The sequence below is a fragment of the Episyrphus balteatus genome, chromosome 4 (assembly GCF_945859705.1).
Source record: "Episyrphus balteatus chromosome 4, idEpiBalt1.1, whole genome shotgun sequence".
In the NCBI taxonomy this organism is placed as follows: Eukaryota; Metazoa; Arthropoda; class Insecta; order Diptera; family Syrphidae; genus Episyrphus; species Episyrphus balteatus.
Window position 1 is genome coordinate 73,490,796 of NC_079137.1, and position 17,367 is coordinate 73,508,162.

Consider the following 17,367-nt stretch of genomic DNA (forward strand, 5'->3'; position numbering starts at 1 on the left):
AACTGTTAAATGTCACATACATAGTTTAAATTCTTATTTTCGAAGTCAGGAAATTAAATTTTTTTGTGGGCAGCGAGAGCTTTCAAAGCTATTACGCTAAGTTATTTGTATAATATCTTTGTATTTTTACAGAATTATCTAAATGCCTTAAGGTTCCAAAAGAATGTTTCCTAAAATTTTACACAAAATCAATATTTTGCGTTCTTCTTAGGTTACAAGGATTTCTAACAGAAGACCATTTTTCCATTTTTTCTACACCCACAATCTTTGCATTTAACCTTTTAAAAAATAATTTGTATCTTCCTCATGAATTTGTGAAAAGCAGCCAATATTTTTTTATATCCTGTTGAATTGCCAACCAATTCAGTAACAAAATATCTCAATTCATTTATCAACCAATAAGATTGATCGGAAAAATAAACCAATATTTTCAAAAAGACCTTTTATTTGGGAAGAAAAAAAAAAGGAAGGTACCTAAATCAATTTAAAGCGCAACAAATAATCCCTAAGAAATTTATGGTTTGAGATAGCTGAAACGTTGATTTCATTATGATTTAACAATATGTCATGACATTTAGGTATTATGTCAGTTAGGATTACAAAAAAAAAGTCCCACAGCGAATCAATTTGTGATTTTCTTAAAAAAAAAATCAAAATATCAAAGTTAAACTGGCTCCTAATTCATTGAAAAATAACTTCTGGGCAAATGGCTTGATTATTTTTTGTACATTTCAACTTGAATCCATTCTAAAATGCCATTTTCACCTCCCAACATTGACAAGTTGAATCTATTCCATAGATTTTTTTTCAGGATTGTTGAAGCAAACAGACTGTAACGTTTTTTGTTGTTTTTTCTTCTTTTGAATAGTGTGAGGTGTTATAATGATGGAAAAAGTTTATTTATCTTATTGGTGTTATTTTTTTTTTATTTTTTGTTTCACCTCCTTACAAGATAAAAAGTGCAAGTGCCAAAGTTCAAAGATGGAGACATTTTTCACCTGTCAAAGGATATGGCGACGACGACGACGTTAGAAGAAATTCCTTTTTTATCCATCATTCAGTCTTTTTTGCGAAGAAGTAAGTGAAAAAAAAAATATCTTAAAATAAAAACACACAAATCAATGACAAAACCCCTGAAGCATTTCTGGTTTGTTTTATGTCAGAGCGAGGAACTTTTTGAAGAATGTTTTTTATTGAATTGTTGAGAATCATAGAACCAAAAGAATTTCGTCTTCTATTTTGTTGGAATTTTTTATTTTTTTTTTTTTTTATTTTAAGCATTTTTATGCTTGTTGGATGATAGTTATTTTAAACCAAAGTAAAGTGAAACCAAAATATTTTTTGTCTTGTATCTAGATAAATATTTGGAAAATGTAATTGAATGGAATTTTTGGTAAAGGACAAAAGATGTAATAGCTGAAAACGTTATGTTTAAAAATTTCAAAAAATCGTCTTTTTAAAGATTTGTTCATATGATCAATAAGTTATAGTTGATTCAGTTCACATTACCTGTTTTAATGTGCATTAAATAAAACTTAAAGACCAAGAATTACATTCCAAAAAGAACACATATCGAACATCAATAGAGTTTTTCTTGTTGTCAAAGTGCATGCATGCTGAATATTTATATAATATTTTCACCCCGAGAAGAATACTTTGTTTGAAAGTTTCAATTTAGTTCACAAGGATGCTTGCTTAATATTCTATACAGATGCTAAACCCGTTATGCTTTTTCAATTCTATTAAATAAAAAAGTGCATTCGCAATGGAAATTAAATATTCATAAAACTCTCAGAGAAAATATTAAATTTTTGTTTAGTTTTGAAAGTGTTTCATAAATGAAATTGAAAATGAAAAATAAAAAGCATCAGAAAGTAGCAAAATGTAACTAATATTAAAATTATTAGAGACAACAACAACAACAACACCACAGTAAAGAAATTTCATTCACGTTAATACATTACAAAGAAAAACAAGTTTTTTAATAAGAGCCAAATATGTTTAAAATAACGAGTTCTTAATTTTTTTGCTTCATTAATCAATTAAAAATAATTCCTTGTACGGAAAATCATTCATAACTTTATCTAAAGTTTCTCCATTGACTTTTGACAGTTGTTCATCAAAACTAGCTTCCATTTCTTCCCATAGAACTTGCCAGTTTTCATTTAAAATTTTGTGCATACTTTCACTTAAAACCTTGTCACCGTTGAATAAATTTGAGCATTTCACTGTCATACTGAAAAAAAAAACAATATCAAAACTGGTCAACACAAACCAAATAGCTGCATTAATTAGTACTTAAAACTTCTTTGAACTACTTTTGCTACTATTAAAAATTCAAAGCAGCTTTAAGTACCTACTAAGCAGTAGTTAAAAATATTCCCAAAGGAACGCAGCTAATATATATATATATATACTCGTTCGACTTACTGATCAGCTTTAGCTTTTATTTTATAATAATCCGTTTTTAGATATTCTTTTCCATCTCTCAATTCAGTTTTGGGCTTTGAACGAGATTTTATATGAAGACCATTAATTTTGATACTAATATCACCATCTCCAGTTATGGGAAAAAGTAACATCTTTCCAGAAACTTTATATTTTCCTTTGATTTCAGCTTCATCACACAAAGATTCAGTGTCAATAACTAAATCTTTTGGTTCATTTTTGAAACCACTAAAAAAATTCAACAATTTTTTAGTGTTTTCTGTTGTTTAAAAAAAAAAGCTAGGGGTATACCTGAATTTGGTAAAAGTCATTTTCGAATATCCACTGAATGTCAAATTTGTCATTTCCAAATCAAAATTAACTGGCTTTGAAGAATCACCCTTTATTTTTATGGCACCTATAGGAGAGGGCTCAAGATTGTCAATATTCAATTCAGGATATCCATTAGGGTGGCTGTGAAGAATATCGTTTGCTACTTTGACCAAGCATTCATCATCAGTAGGTCGACATCGAATCAAGTCCTTGGCTAAAATATATAATTCCTATGAATCCTTATTTTGATGTTTATAAGAAGTTGGACCTACGGAGATCCTTTGATTGTGAAAACCGCACCAAACAGATTAATACCGAGATTAGTAGAAATTTAAACGACATTTTTAAATTCTGAAGCCCGATTATAAATAAAGGTTAAGCGAACCAAAGGTATCTCGAACTAATGATAGGTTTTACCTCAAGTCTTATATACTTAAAGCAAAAAAATATCTAAAGATTTTTTCATCGTTTGTGTGGATGTTACAAAGTTACAATGCAGTTGTTGTTTTTAATTAAATGCTAATGGAATTCAAACTTTTTTATTGATACAGTAAATCAAATAGTTCACAGAGAATCGTTCTATGAGTGAATTGCTGTAATAACAAAAAAGCTGTTTAATTCTTGTTTACTTAATTAAGTGCATTTAAAATGAAACAGTTTTTAATACATAGATACATCTTCTGTAAATATCTTAGTTTTCCTAATTACTGTTAGGAGTCAATTATAGTGATCAAATAAATTATTTATCATTTTTTTTTTTCTTACCTATTCATTTAAGTTCGATGACATATGTAAAATGAAAACAATAAATGTTGTTCTACTGATGTAGAAATGTAGACAAGAAAATTTTCCATATGCATTTAAATCAGGAAATATGAATGCATGTAGGTAGCATTAGAAATTCAAAATTTTACCGTACCGATGGATGTAGAGTAGATGTTAGTGAGGGTTTGTAAGAATCATTTTTAGGTACTATTGTATAGAAACCATACAACATATAAGTTACCCCACATAGCAAAAATGTTAACCTTGAGGAATTTTATAAACAGATAAACACTCTCCACAGCAAACAACAAAAGACAAACACAAATTAAAATGAAACCTTGTGCCGGATTATTTCTTTGTCTTATAATCCAAACCTAATTCTTTCAGGAATATACGATAGAAAATATTATAAGGAGGAGAATGTATGTTTATTTTTTGGTCTACTACAAACTGGAGCTAAGATATTAGCTTAGAAGTAAAATATCCCAAAAAATGCATTTTTGTGAATAACTCTGCTAAAAAGAATGATCAGGTGGTGAGAAATTGGGTTTAAGCCTTTTAAATATACCCCTATCGATCCATAAAATACAGTGAATCTGTGCGCAAGATCAAATGACGCTTTGACTGGAGTATTTTAAAAGGACAAAAAATCCAAACAGTGAAGGCAGAATACCAGATCCAGAGATACCCAGAAGGAGATCGGAAACTTTCGCACGTTTTACCCCCAAAACCCATTTTTACTTGCGATATAGGTACTTTATATCAAGTTATGCATTCGTACAAAAAAAAAAGTTGAGATAGCATTTTTCCATGACATTGCGATGGTAGAGAATGCCAAAAAAGTGGGTCCCGGAAGTCCGTCTGTCTTTCCGTCTGTCAGTCTGTCTGTCTGTAAACGAAGCTACAGCCTAAACGGATGGACCGATTGATGTCAAACTTGGTATGTAGCATTATTTGGCGACTCTCCAGAGGGATTTTTGGAATTAATTTTGTTGGACCAAAAATAACGTTACTTGTCATATTCCGATTTTAGTAAAATTGAAATTGCTCAAAAACGGCTCTAACGATTTTGTTTAAAAAATTCAAATGTAAGTTTAAAGACAAGGTCTAACTTCTAATAAAATTTTTTTTTTTTGAAAATCATTATTATAACGGCACCTGCCATAGAACCGTTTTTTTTCAAATCCGATTATCTCCGAAACTGCTTATTCGACTTCAAACAAACTTTTTGTGAAGAAGCATTTATATAATTTTAATATAAGCCAAAAATAAAATGTGAAAAAAAAATAATTTTTGGATTTTTAAAAAAATTTTGAAATTTTTTTTTTTTTTGAAAAATCAAGTTTTCGAAAACGGGACATTTTTTTTTTTGAAATTTTGTTTTTAGATGTTGATTAGTGATTTCTACAAAATGGCATACCAATTTTATTTTAAAACTTTTTTTCCACAAAATTAATTATAAAAAATGCATCTTAATATATCAATTAAAACTGCATACTTGTTTTGGAGGGCAATTTGATTTCAGATTTTATTTTATTTAAAAAAAAAAAACGAATTTAATTTAAATTTTTTTTTTTTTGTACCTACATATATAGGTACCTACATTTTCCAAATTTCTCTATAAAAAGTCTTAAAAATTTAGGCAACTTTAACTCTAAGAGCAAGTTCGTGCGACCCAGTCGTGCATTTTATTTTATTTCTTGTTGTTGCAATTTCTTTTGTATCAGTGAATAAATGTGAAATACACCTATATTGTTACCACAGTGTTTTCAGGCATACATATGCACTTTTCACGCATACTTAGCCAAAAGCCTCAATCTTTTCACGCATACTTAGCCAAATGTATCAATCCGAGCTTGTAGGCAAACTAGTATGACGTCAGAAGTTTTCCATCTAGTTTCTGGGCATCTCTGGTTTATAGTGAAGTCTGCTATCTCAGTCTACCTAAACCTAGTCCTAAGCAATTTGGATTATATATTACGTATAAATATGTGATACACTCAAGAGGAAAAAATAATCATATTTTATATATTTTCCATAGTTAAAATCGGGATAACTATTTTAATAGTTAGAAAAAGTTATTTGTGACTATTAGTCTCATATAGAAGGACAAAAAAATGAAAAAATAGTTATTTAATAGTTTTTTTTTTTTCAAGTTTAAGCCTTGATTATTCAATCGTTATTTCCAACTCCAGGCTTTTATAAGTCAGTCTGGAGTTTTTAGTAAAATCCACAAAATGTTACTGTTTTCTTTTAGTGCATTTTTTTGTTTTCTTATTTGATATAATTAATAGTTTGGCACATTCAATTCAGTTTTGTTTAACCAGGCACACTAAAATTATATGTTGCAACTTAAGATTTCAGTGTTTAGTTCTGTCACTTTGCGCACTTTTAAACGCATTGGAGCCTAAACAAATTTAACTTATACTAAAATTGAAAAAAGAACGTTTGTCAAAATACCTTTTCCACTCAGAAATTTTTACTGCTAATACAAAAATAGCACCAATATGACTGACATAATACATAACAAAACTTAATAAATGACCGTTTACTTGCCTCTTTTATATTTAACCGTTTCAGGTTATTCTCATCAGGGCCCTGTTTCAGAGCTACATTTACTACATCAGCAACCTTAAAAGCCAATAGTTGAGTCCGATTGAAATTCGGGAAATATTTGTTATGTTTAAATAGTGCAAATGTTCAAAAAAAAAATGCTTCAGTAAGTCCAACAGGCTTCCGCAATTAATGTTTAAAGTCATTGATGTGGCTGATGTAAACAATGTAGTAAGCTCTGAAATAGGCCCCAGATCGAATAATGGTAATTTTGTAAAAAAAAAAAAAAAAAAAAAAAAAAACAAGTTTATAATGAAAATCACACATAAATTGTTTTTAATTCTTGCTATTAATCAATTAAAAAGATTTCATTGTAGGCAAAATCCTTCATAGTTTTATCTAAAGTATCTCCATTGACTTTAGCTAGATGATTAGCAAAATCTTCATGCATTTCTTCAAACAAAACTTGCCAGTTCTCATTTAAAATTTTGTGCATACTTTCACTTAGAACTTTATCACCATTGAATAAATTTGAACATTTCACTGTCATTCTGAAAAAAAAACAACATATTCACCACAAAAATATAATAATCTATGATCTACAACTTACTTATCAGCTTTAGCTTTTATTTTATAGTAATCCGATCTGAGATATTCTTTTCCGTTTCTAACTTCAACTTTTGGTTTTGCACGAAATTTAACTTGAAGGCCATATATTTTGACACTTAAATCACCATCTCCAGTTATAGGAAAGAGTAACATCTTTCCGGAAACTTTATATTTTCCTTTAATTTCAATTTCATCGACAAAAGATTCTGTATCAATAACTAAATCTTTTGGTTCATCTTTGAAACCACTAAAAATTTGACAAGTTTATTAGTGTTTTGTAAAAATGGAAGTGTACCTGAATTTAGTAAAAGTCATTTTCGAATATCCACTGATTGTCAAATTTGTCATTTCCAAATCAAAATTAATTGGTTTTGAAGAATCACCTTTAATTCTAATGACACCCATAGAAAAAGGCTCGAGATTGTCAAGATTTAATTCAGGATATCCGTTAGGGTGGCTGCGTAAAATATCATTTGCCGTTTTGACCAAACAATCATCATCAGTAGGGCGACATCTAAGCAAGTCTTGGGCTAAAAAAATATTTTTATTCCATGAATCCTCATTTTGTTGATGTTTATTAGAAGTTGAACCCACGGATATCCTTTGATTGGGAAAACTGCAACAAACAGATTATAAGCGAAAAAGTTAAAAAATTGAACGTCATTTTGTAATACAAAATAAACCCCGGTTATAAAAAAAACATTGAACTGAAGGTTCAGCACGAAAGAAAGTATGAATAACTAATGAGAAGATTTACATCTGTCTTATATATTTAAAGCAAAAACAATACTGAACATTTCTTCATAGTTTGTGTAGTTGTTTTAATTAAATGTTTATAGATTTCAAACTTCTTTATTGTAACCTCACACAGCAGAAAAAAAAAATTCAGATCATTCTATAAATGAATTACTGTAATAATAATAAAATGGGTTACATAATTCTTGATCAAGTACTTAATACTAGATTCAATTAAAATCAAACAGTTCTAATAATATATAAGATACTTATCTAATATCTTGTTTTTGTTAATTGACATGTACCTATTCAAATTATAGTGATCGAAAACTAAATGATTTTACAATTATTTTGTTATTGGTTTTATTTATAATGTTTGCAATTACATATGTAAAACACAGATGTTATTGAAGTCGATGACTTATAATTAAAACAAGAAATGTTATTCTGATACAATTTTAGACGTTAATATGAAAATAATAATCATTAGCTCGAATTTTCACAGACTTTATGATTTCCACCAAAGTTTTTTAGGCAGACGTCAGTAAAGCCATGCATTTTTGTTTTTTGACGTGATAACGTCTTATAAATCGATGAACCTTGGCAACCACCACGCAAAAGTGACGCCATTTTCTCCCGTTCCACTTTTAATTTTTAACAGTGCGGCAAAAATTTCAATTAAAAATTAAAAATAAACTATTAGAGATACAAAAATCTGCTATAGCTTATTTGAAAGATAATAACCGAAAGTTAAATACATTTGAAGGATTTTAAAAAATTCCATCTTTTAATAGGGTAAATAGGGGTAAAACAAAATTGCAAAAAATTTTATATTTTCTAAACGCGACGTGTATAGAGTTGAATTTTTTTTTTATCGATAGATAAATTTATTACAAGACTGACAATGGATTTGAAAAAAAATCTAGAAAATTTCAAAACCAAGTAGGTAATAAATGGTTTTCTAAAACTAAAACATGAGGTAGACCTTTGACGAAGTAGTGATTATAGATAGGGGAAATTTTTTTTGACAATTTGAAAAACGTCATTCGAAAGATAATACAAAAAAAAGTTAGGGCTGGATATAATACGGATTTTTTTTAAACACTGCGTTTCGAAATATGAATTTTTGAAAAACACCTAATTATTTTGGGGTATTTTTGGGTTATGTTTTATTTTTTTTTTAATTTTTCGTAGAGTTCTTAAAATCTCAAGCTTATAGAACATATAGTATATGATTGTGCGCATATATGTGGAAAAAATTGGTATTTTTAAATGATTTTTGACCGAATAACGTGAAAAACAAGTTTTTTTGTTCCAAGTTTTTTGACAGTTTTTTTTCTTCAACAGATAAATAAATGAATGAAATTTATATTAAAAATAGATACTAGATAGGACTATATCTGTGCAAAAATTCAATCAATTTTGTTGTTTTGATCTAGAGCAAATGCAAACTTGATTTAACTTTATTGAGTATCCTGATAATATTACCTTTCATTTGAAATATCACACATAACTGTACATTCACTACAAGCTACACAATTTTAAATTAAAAAATTTGCGAAATACCTCAAAACACCTGTGGAGATCTGTTGCCCATGACCATGACCTGACCAGCCACCAGTGTGGGAAGTACCGTAATCTCAGTTTGGAATTTCGACATGGTTGGCTTTAAAAAGTTCTAACTTTTTTTCCAGGCATCGCAGAAATAAGATTGAAACGTCATATGAAAGGTGAAATAATTAGCTTTCACATGATATAAATTTTTTTATAGGTTGTCATTGAAAAAAATTGATTCAATGGCGAGAGAAGATAAAATTATATGTATTTTTTTGCTTTTTTTGATGAAAATTGGTCGAGTTCAAAAAATTCTAGCTCTTTTTGTAGATGCAATAAACTTTCAGGTGGTATAAAATTTATTATAGGTTGTTATATCAAAAAAATGAATTTTTTGGCGATGAAAGTGATTTTTCCACATTTTTCATAAAAAATGATTGTTTTTAATAAATTTATTTTAATACCTTTTTCACATTGTAAAAATTTAAAAATGGTTTTATTCTTTAGACAAAATTTTTGGCTTTTTAATGGTATAATTTTTTTTTGTTAGCTTTAAAATACAAAAATTAATATAAATGAGAAAAGAAAAAAGGTAATTTTGTTTAGCTTTTTCTTGTAAATTATGATTGCTTGAAATAATTGAACGCGTCAATTGATTCATTTTAAACCAAAGCACACAACCTGTTTTCTTACGACGTTATCACGTAAAATCATCGTCCGTAAACCGGCTTTACAGACAACCTCTTTTTGTAAAGATTGTAAATAAATTTAATCAATGCTAAAAAAAATAAAAACTAAGCTAAACTAAAATTTAATCTAAAAAAGGTTTAAACATTTTGAGGTACTCGTAAATCTAATCTATTCTAAAAATAAAAGGTACAATCTAATCTTAACAAAAGAGCCTAGTGGGACAAATTGAATAAAAACCTTAACAACTATCATACTCAGTCTTCATACTGACTTTATTTGCAAAAGAGAGTCCAGAAATAAACAGAAAGTACTTAAAAAATAACATATTAATTATAAAAATCCAGTGCACTTTTAAAACTCTTAACCTCAAATATTTTACACTAAGAAATTTGGCATAAAGACGTGCTTATAAAGTTGAATTATTGAGATATTATAGTGCTACTATTTTTTTAAACATCGAAATTATGTTGAAAAAAACTTGTGATATTAGTAAAATAACACAAAAAAATTCTATTGCAATTATTTTATTATTGGCACTTGTTATATCACAATTCAACAATACCAATGCAGCAGAGGATGATGATGATAGTAGTTGTGTGGGCAAACCGAACGGATGGAAATATGAAGATCCACTAGATTGTCATGGTTTTTATGCTTGCCTTGAAGGTCGAGCATTTCAGACTTCTTGTGAACATTTTGAAAAATTTGATGAAGATACAAGAATGTGTGTTGTTGGAAAGTGTCCACCTTGTAAGAAATGTAACACCGATTGTCCAGCTCCTACAACGCCACAAACTCCGAGTACAACACCACCGACTCAACCGACTCCAGCACCTTTTGATCCTAGTAGAATGGATTGTCGTGATGAAAAACTTGGACCGCTCTACCGTAGTCTCAACAACTGCAGAGTATACTACCAGTGCCGCAATAGACAACGCGTTAAATTCAATTGTCCTGAAGGTCAGTGGTTCGATGATCGAGTTGATAGGTGTGAATTAAAAGCAAAAGTTAAATGTCCAGCAAATAAAGATTGATTTATGTCAGTTAAATTCTTGAAATAAATACAATATACAAACATATTGTAAGGTTATGTTGCTTTTTTTTCTGCAGTTTTGTACTCCACCTCAGGTGACATGAGACTGGGCCACGTGACGTAATGTCTGGATACACTACCTACTTCTGTGAAGATCAACATCTGAACATACCTTTAATAAATGTGAACCTATTTTTAATAAATATCTGAACGCATTCATTAAAATTTACCTGGAAAACTGAATACAAAAAATGGAAACTTCTAGAAGCTTAGACGAGAACCTACGAAGACATTTTCGAATTTCGAACTAGAGGGATTGGAACCTGGGAAATTGCTTTTCACGCCATCTACCACTTGGAGTGCAACCCTGAAAATGGTGTAGATTTTTTTCGATATGACGTTCAATGTAGTTTCCTAATTTTCTAATTTTGTTCAAAATTGTTGTAAATAAAAAAAAATAAAGAAATTGGCACTCGAATTTCGAAGGCTGGGTCAGCTAGTTTATATTATTTTTAACACTAAACGAAATGTCATATCAGGCAGACGGAAGAATAGCCATGTCATTATTCTTAAGAAAAGAAATATTGTGAAACAAGATTTAATAGAACAAAGAATTTATCTAGGTATATCTACATATCTACATCGAAAAATAACAAAATCATTCTTGCCCGCGGAACGCACACTGGGGATTTTGCGGAAAAAAGTCAAAAATTTAAAGTTCCTCGGAGAATATTTCAATAGTATTTGTAAATTCTAGAATAAAATCTGAATCAAAATCAGAAAGAATCACTAAAATCGGACTTGTAGTTTACTTTTTAGAGCTTTGTAAAGGGACAAGTTGTTGAAAGTATAAAAAACGAAGTAAAAATTACCTCAAATTAAAGCTGTGTAATTTTTTTTAGCTTGAGCCGACTCATACACTTTTATTTTTCCGTAAAGAAGCCATCGTTTGTCTATTGTAAATCGAAGAAATTATTAATTTTAAAGATGTTAATTATTTTATATAATTATTTAGAGAAAAGAGAAAAAAATGGCTTGATTTTTTCATATTTTTGTATATATTATTTTAGCTACACTTGCCTACAGTTAGAGACTATTAAAAACTTTTTCCTTATGAAATTGCCTTTCGATGAAGGCCAAATTTGGGTGCCACCAGGTGCCACTGCGTTTTTTATTGGCAATTGAAAAATTCATTTGGTCGCAAAAATCATTTTCTTAAAAATTACTTAAAATAACAAAAAAATATTAAAAATCAATGGTGTAACACTATAAATGATACTTTTTTTAAAAGCCAAAATATTAGGCTTAATTTGAGCTTTTAAATTCTTTAAGTTCTTTAAGGTCCAATTTATTCACACTCCATTAAATTTAAAGTCGCCATTAAAAAAGGGAAATTTTAAAATTTGTATGCGATTTGACAGTTTTATAATTTTTAATGGAGCCTTTAAAAATAATGGAGAGTGAATAAATTGGGCCTAAGTGAATTGTTTTTGAAATAATCGATTTCAAAGTCAAAATTTTGAAAAAAAAAAATTCCAATACTATTTTTGACAAGGCTGGGGATTTGAATTCAATTTGAATGATGAAGAACACTGCTTTAATTAATTCCTTGCCAAACACTGAAATTCATATGTTTCTATGCCTTCTAGTTTTCGAGAAAATTGCAAAGTAAAAAATCTTGTTTTTTTGGCTGCAAGCTTGAAATTCTTATCCGAAAAGACAAATAGAGAAAATAAAATTAATTCGTAACACATTTTTTTACAAATCTACTACAATAAAATTACATTTGATTTTTTGAACTTGGCTCAGAAAAATTAATTTTCGTTATATGTAACTGAAATGTATGTACATAATATATTGAAAACTATTCAAATTAAAAACGAATGAGAAGGGATTATGCGTCTTCTTATTATACATTTTATTAATAATGGGAATTTTAAGCATTTCATGCGAAGATCTAAGCAAAAATCTAATGGAATGTCTCAAGATTTAAATCGAAATTATTATTGAAAAATACAGATCATCTGATCCCTTCGTTTATTAAGAAGAATCAGAGTCATTTAATTGAGGAAAAAATGGCTTTCTTAAAAGAATAAACTTTTGAAAAATTTGTATAAAAAATGAAAAAAGTGTTTTTTTTTTTTTAAAGGGCGTGGCAGTGGGCGGAAATGAATAATAATAATTTCTTACGACGAAAACTGTCATCCCTGAAAATTTCATCCAAATCTATTCAGTGGTTCAGTTTTTATTTAATTTTTTCCGCACTCCCATACAAATTTCCCCAGTGTGGAACGTCCAAGTTCCATACAAAACTGCCCATTCTCCTTTCATCAATGCTAAAAAAATAAAAACCAATAGCTAATCTAAAATCTAATCTAAAAAAGGTTTACCTAAACAGTTTGAGATAAATCTAATCTATTCTAAAAATTAAACGAAAAATCTAATCTTATCAAAAGAGCCTAGTGGGAAAAATTGAATAAAAAAACTTAACAACTCATACTCAGTCTTCATACTGAGTTTATTTGCAAAGAGAGTCCAGTAATAAACACAAAGTAACATATTAATTATAGAAATACAGTGCTTAAAGACGTGTTTATAAGGCTGAATTATTGAGATATTATTGCTACTATTTTTGAAACATCGAAAATATGTTGAAAAAAACTTGTGAATTTAGTAAAATATCACAAAAAAATCCTATTGCAATTTTTTTATTATTGGCACTTGTTATACCACAATTCAACAATACCAATGCAGAAGCTGATGATGATAGCAGTTGTGTGGGCAGACCGAACGGATGGAAATATGAGGATCCACTAGATTGTCATGGTTTTTATGTTTGCCTTGAAGATAGAGCATTTCAGAGTTTTTGTGAACATTTTGAAAAATTTGATGAAGATACAAGAATGTGTGTTGTTGGTAAATGTCCACCTTGTAAGAAATGTAACACCGATTGTCCAGCACCATCACCAGCTCCTACAACAACGCCAGAAACTCCGAGTACAACACCGACTCAACCGACTCCAGCACCTTTTGATCCTAGTAAAATGGATTGTCGTAATGAAAAACTTGGAAAGCTCTGGCAAAGTATCTCCCACTGCAGAGAATACTGGCAGTGCCGCAATAGACAAAAGGTTAGATTCAGTTGTCCTGTAGGTCAGTGGTTCGATGATCGGAAAAAAAAATGTGACTTAAAAGAAAATGTTGATTGTCCAGCAAATGTTGATTGATTTGTGTCAGTTAATTTCTTGAAATATGTAAATACAAATTACAAATATATATGTACATTCTAAAGCTATGTTGTATTTTTTTCTGCAGTAAGCTAATCTTCTAAGTTAATCTTATCTGGTAATGTACTTAAGATAAGGTATATAAATATCAGCAGCATGTTGCTAGGAAACATGTCACTTGCAAAACAATTATAGTTTTAGTGACTTGTCATTTTTATCTGGTATAAAATTTGTCACTCAAAGACTTATGCAGCTTACCAACATGCAGTTAAACATGTAGATAGTAACATGTAGCCAGGTGATTATGTTGCTAAGAGGTATTTAGCTAAGACATGTAGGTAATTAAAATTTAAGTGACATGAAGTATGGCCGTGTTTTGTTAAGAAAAAAAGAAATGAGCAACATGTTGCTAGATAAAATGCAGCTATTTTACATGTATCTAAAATTAAGTAACATGTAGTGATATGTATGTAGCTACGGACCAGAAAGCATGGTGACATATTTCTAGAAATTCAGGAAGTTGAAAGGTTTCAAGTGAACCTCCACCTAGACAATATTTAGAAAGGCAACATGTTGCTGTGAAGGAGACTAACATTAAATTAGGCAACTTATAATTAAGCAACATGAGGCTAATCAGCATGTAAATACATGATACGCGTATCTAAATATTTGTGATAAGATAATTTTTTTTGTATTGGCAACATGTATCCAGGTCGAAGGTCTCAAGGAACATGTTGCTCTACCAATACAGCATTTTAAATGGCAACATGTTATTAAGAAATATAAAATTAAGTTGATATGAAATTATGCAACATGTTACTAGGCAACAAGAGACACATAATCTGGCAATATTGTAGCTGGGTAATATGCATTTTGGTGAATTGTAGCTATTGAAGAAAGGTGAATCATCTCCTAAGCTTACATTTTATCAAAAACGCAATTTCAGTTTTGCCAGGTCTTACCTCCCGTCTTCTTTTAGGAGTTTCAGTGATCTCAAAAATATTGACTTTAGGAACATTTCGAATGACATCCTATAGTTGGAAACGTTAATTATACTTGGTAAACTTGTTAAGCACCAACTTGTCTGGCTTTTTATGAATGAGGATCCCCACTAACAAAACATTTTAAGTTCATTCTTATGCAAATCTCAGCCAAAAAAGTACTTAATTCCTTTTGTAACCAGAGGTTTTCAAACAAATCTTTCCAGACACAACAAAAAAAGTGAATCATGAAAATATTTGTTTTTTTTTTTATTTTTTTTAAAATTGTTTCGAGGATGCCGCATCAAATAAAACAGCCAGCCAAGCAAACACGTTAACGTGGGCCAATCATCATCATTTTCATCATCATCATCATCAAGGACGATTGTTAACATCGCCGACAGGAGTTCCAAAAAGTGCAGATACGTATGGGTTTTGTTTTCTTTTTTTTTTTTGCTGTGTCACATGATGTTTATACTCTGCTGCGCGTCCTTGTGGTTTTTTTAGTCGAGACACATAAGTTAACGTAGGTTATCGGGTATCTTTACAAAAGAAGGACATTCCAATCGTTGGCGTTGGTTGTTCGGTTCGTGTGTTGTGTGTGGCTCTGTTGTGTCATCTTCATTTTAATCATTCTACACATCCCTCGAGGGAAGAAATAGCAAGAACCTAATCGCATTCCATATGGAATCAATTTTTGTTGACACAGAGTGGAAATTCCATTTGATTGGAGTTGCGAAAATTGAATATGATTTTAATTTTTGATGAATTATTCAAAAATTCTATCCATTCGATGTATGGTAACTGTATGCTTCTAGCTTTATCACTTTAAATGGAATTGGAACGAAATAGAAAAAAAGAGTTAAAATGGATGCGGAGAAGGTGAAATATGAAATTCGCTTGGGATTGGGCAATGCAAATGAATTGGGTAAGGATTTTTTTCCAAAGAAAGCTCAAGGTTTTTTTTTTGTTGGTATTTTTCGCATGAATGAAATTCAAACTTTTATAGTTGCTAACTGGATTTAGCTTTCAAAAAACGCGATTTGAAGTTTTGAAATTTGGGATTTGAAAGGTTTGCGAAAGAATAATGTGAAATGGTATTACCAGAAGGTAGGAATAGTTAATCCCTATTCCTATAACAAACAATATACCTATTAAAAATCAAATTCTGGTATTTGGCAAAATAAATCGTTCAATATGGATACACATCATGATGAATAATTTCAGCCAGCATCCATGAACAAAAGAACAAAACAATATCCAAGAATATCAATAAGGGCAATAGTATGTACAATGTACATTGAAAAAAAAAAAATGTTGAAAGGAAACTTCGGAACAAAACGCTAGTAGCAACATCCTATTCCATGGAACGCCCTTCCGCGAAAATAAGTTTCGCGATCGCTTAGCTATAAGCTTCATAGTAGTAGTCAACGTAAACCTTCTGCCAAATAAAGGCTTACTCCCATGAAGGGGGTTTTTAAGAGCGGGTGTTTATCTACGTTCTTAAGGGCCTTTCTATATGCATATCTAAACACGAGCTTAAACCCTTTTTAGGTGTGTTTTACCTTTACTAGGCTCAATTTGGCGAATTTTTATGTGTTACAAGTTTTAACGTATTTTTTAGACATGTCTTTCGAAAGGTTAAAATAGTGTATTTTGAACACATGTTTTGGTTCATTTAAAGGTAGGTACCTACTTTTTTAATATTCCCAAAATTTCTGATAGACTAGATATTCACTTGTGTGGGAAATAAGTCCATATATCAATATCCTTAATTCTTGAGCAGTGACTTTTCAAAAGAGGATAAATTCACTTTTCCCATTTTCAAAGTAAGTACCTATGCAGTTTTGTTCTCTACAGAGTTTGATTTAATCAGACGGGCTCAACCGGCGAAAACTGAAAAACTCATGAAAAATCAAACTAATTTTGATGAATTCAAACTTTTTTTTAAAACTGTTTTTAAAAAAATTTTTCAAAACACAAAATGAAGCTTAAAACGGTCTCCGAACTTTAAAAAACTGTGAAAAAATGTTGTACTTTGAGATTCGGCCCATAAAATCTACACCCAATTTGGTGTTTGAGCATAATAAAAAAATATTTTCAAAAAAAACAAGTACTCCTCTGTTTATAACAGTAAAAAACATCTGAAATTGACCGAAAAATGACTGAGTAAAAAATCGTGGAAATCTGAAAACATTGAAAAACGGTTTTTTGACGATAACTTGAAATTTTGAGGGTCTACGAAAAATTTCAAGTGCTGAAATATGATGTACTCAGTAATACCAACAATCTCTGCTAGGCCATTTCCAAAGTAATTGACATGATTTTTATTTTGTAACACAGTGTTATGGTTCGAACAGAAATTCTATGGACTTTTGGCCATGTATTGCTAACTAACCACCCAAAATTCACAATACTGCTGAACATTCATTTTCAAATTGCTTCGCTCTCTGAAATAATT

The 17,367-nt window shown here is 29.9% G+C and overlaps 3 protein-coding genes across 3 annotated transcripts; 2 read left to right on the plus strand and 1 right to left on the minus strand.

Annotated features, from left to right (window-relative positions):
- Positions 1-1,924: 1,924 nt before the first annotated feature.
- Positions 1,925-7,423, minus strand: LOC129919349 (protein takeout-like). The gene is made up of 7 exons (XM_056000207.1): positions 7,282-7,423; positions 6,983-7,217; positions 6,689-6,934; positions 6,439-6,629; positions 2,740-2,974; positions 2,431-2,676; positions 1,925-2,236 (listed from the first exon to the last, which is right to left on the minus strand). Exons 1-7 carry the CDS (start codon positions 7,349-7,351, stop codon positions 2,035-2,037), a joined length of 1,425 nt encoding a protein of 474 aa, XP_055856182.1. The 5' UTR covers positions 7,352-7,423; the 3' UTR covers positions 1,925-2,034.
- A 2,707-nt stretch (positions 7,424-10,130) lies between these two features.
- Positions 10,131-10,700, plus strand: LOC129919351 (uncharacterized). The gene has a single exon (XM_056000208.1). The coding sequence runs from the start codon at positions 10,131-10,133 to the stop codon at positions 10,698-10,700; it is 570 nt and encodes a 189-aa protein (XP_055856183.1).
- A 2,647-nt stretch (positions 10,701-13,347) lies between these two features.
- Positions 13,348-13,934, plus strand: LOC129919352 (uncharacterized). The gene has a single exon (XM_056000209.1). The coding sequence runs from the start codon at positions 13,348-13,350 to the stop codon at positions 13,924-13,926; it is 579 nt and encodes a 192-aa protein (XP_055856184.1). The 3' UTR covers positions 13,927-13,934.
- The last annotated feature ends 3,433 nt before the right edge of the window (positions 13,935-17,367 follow it).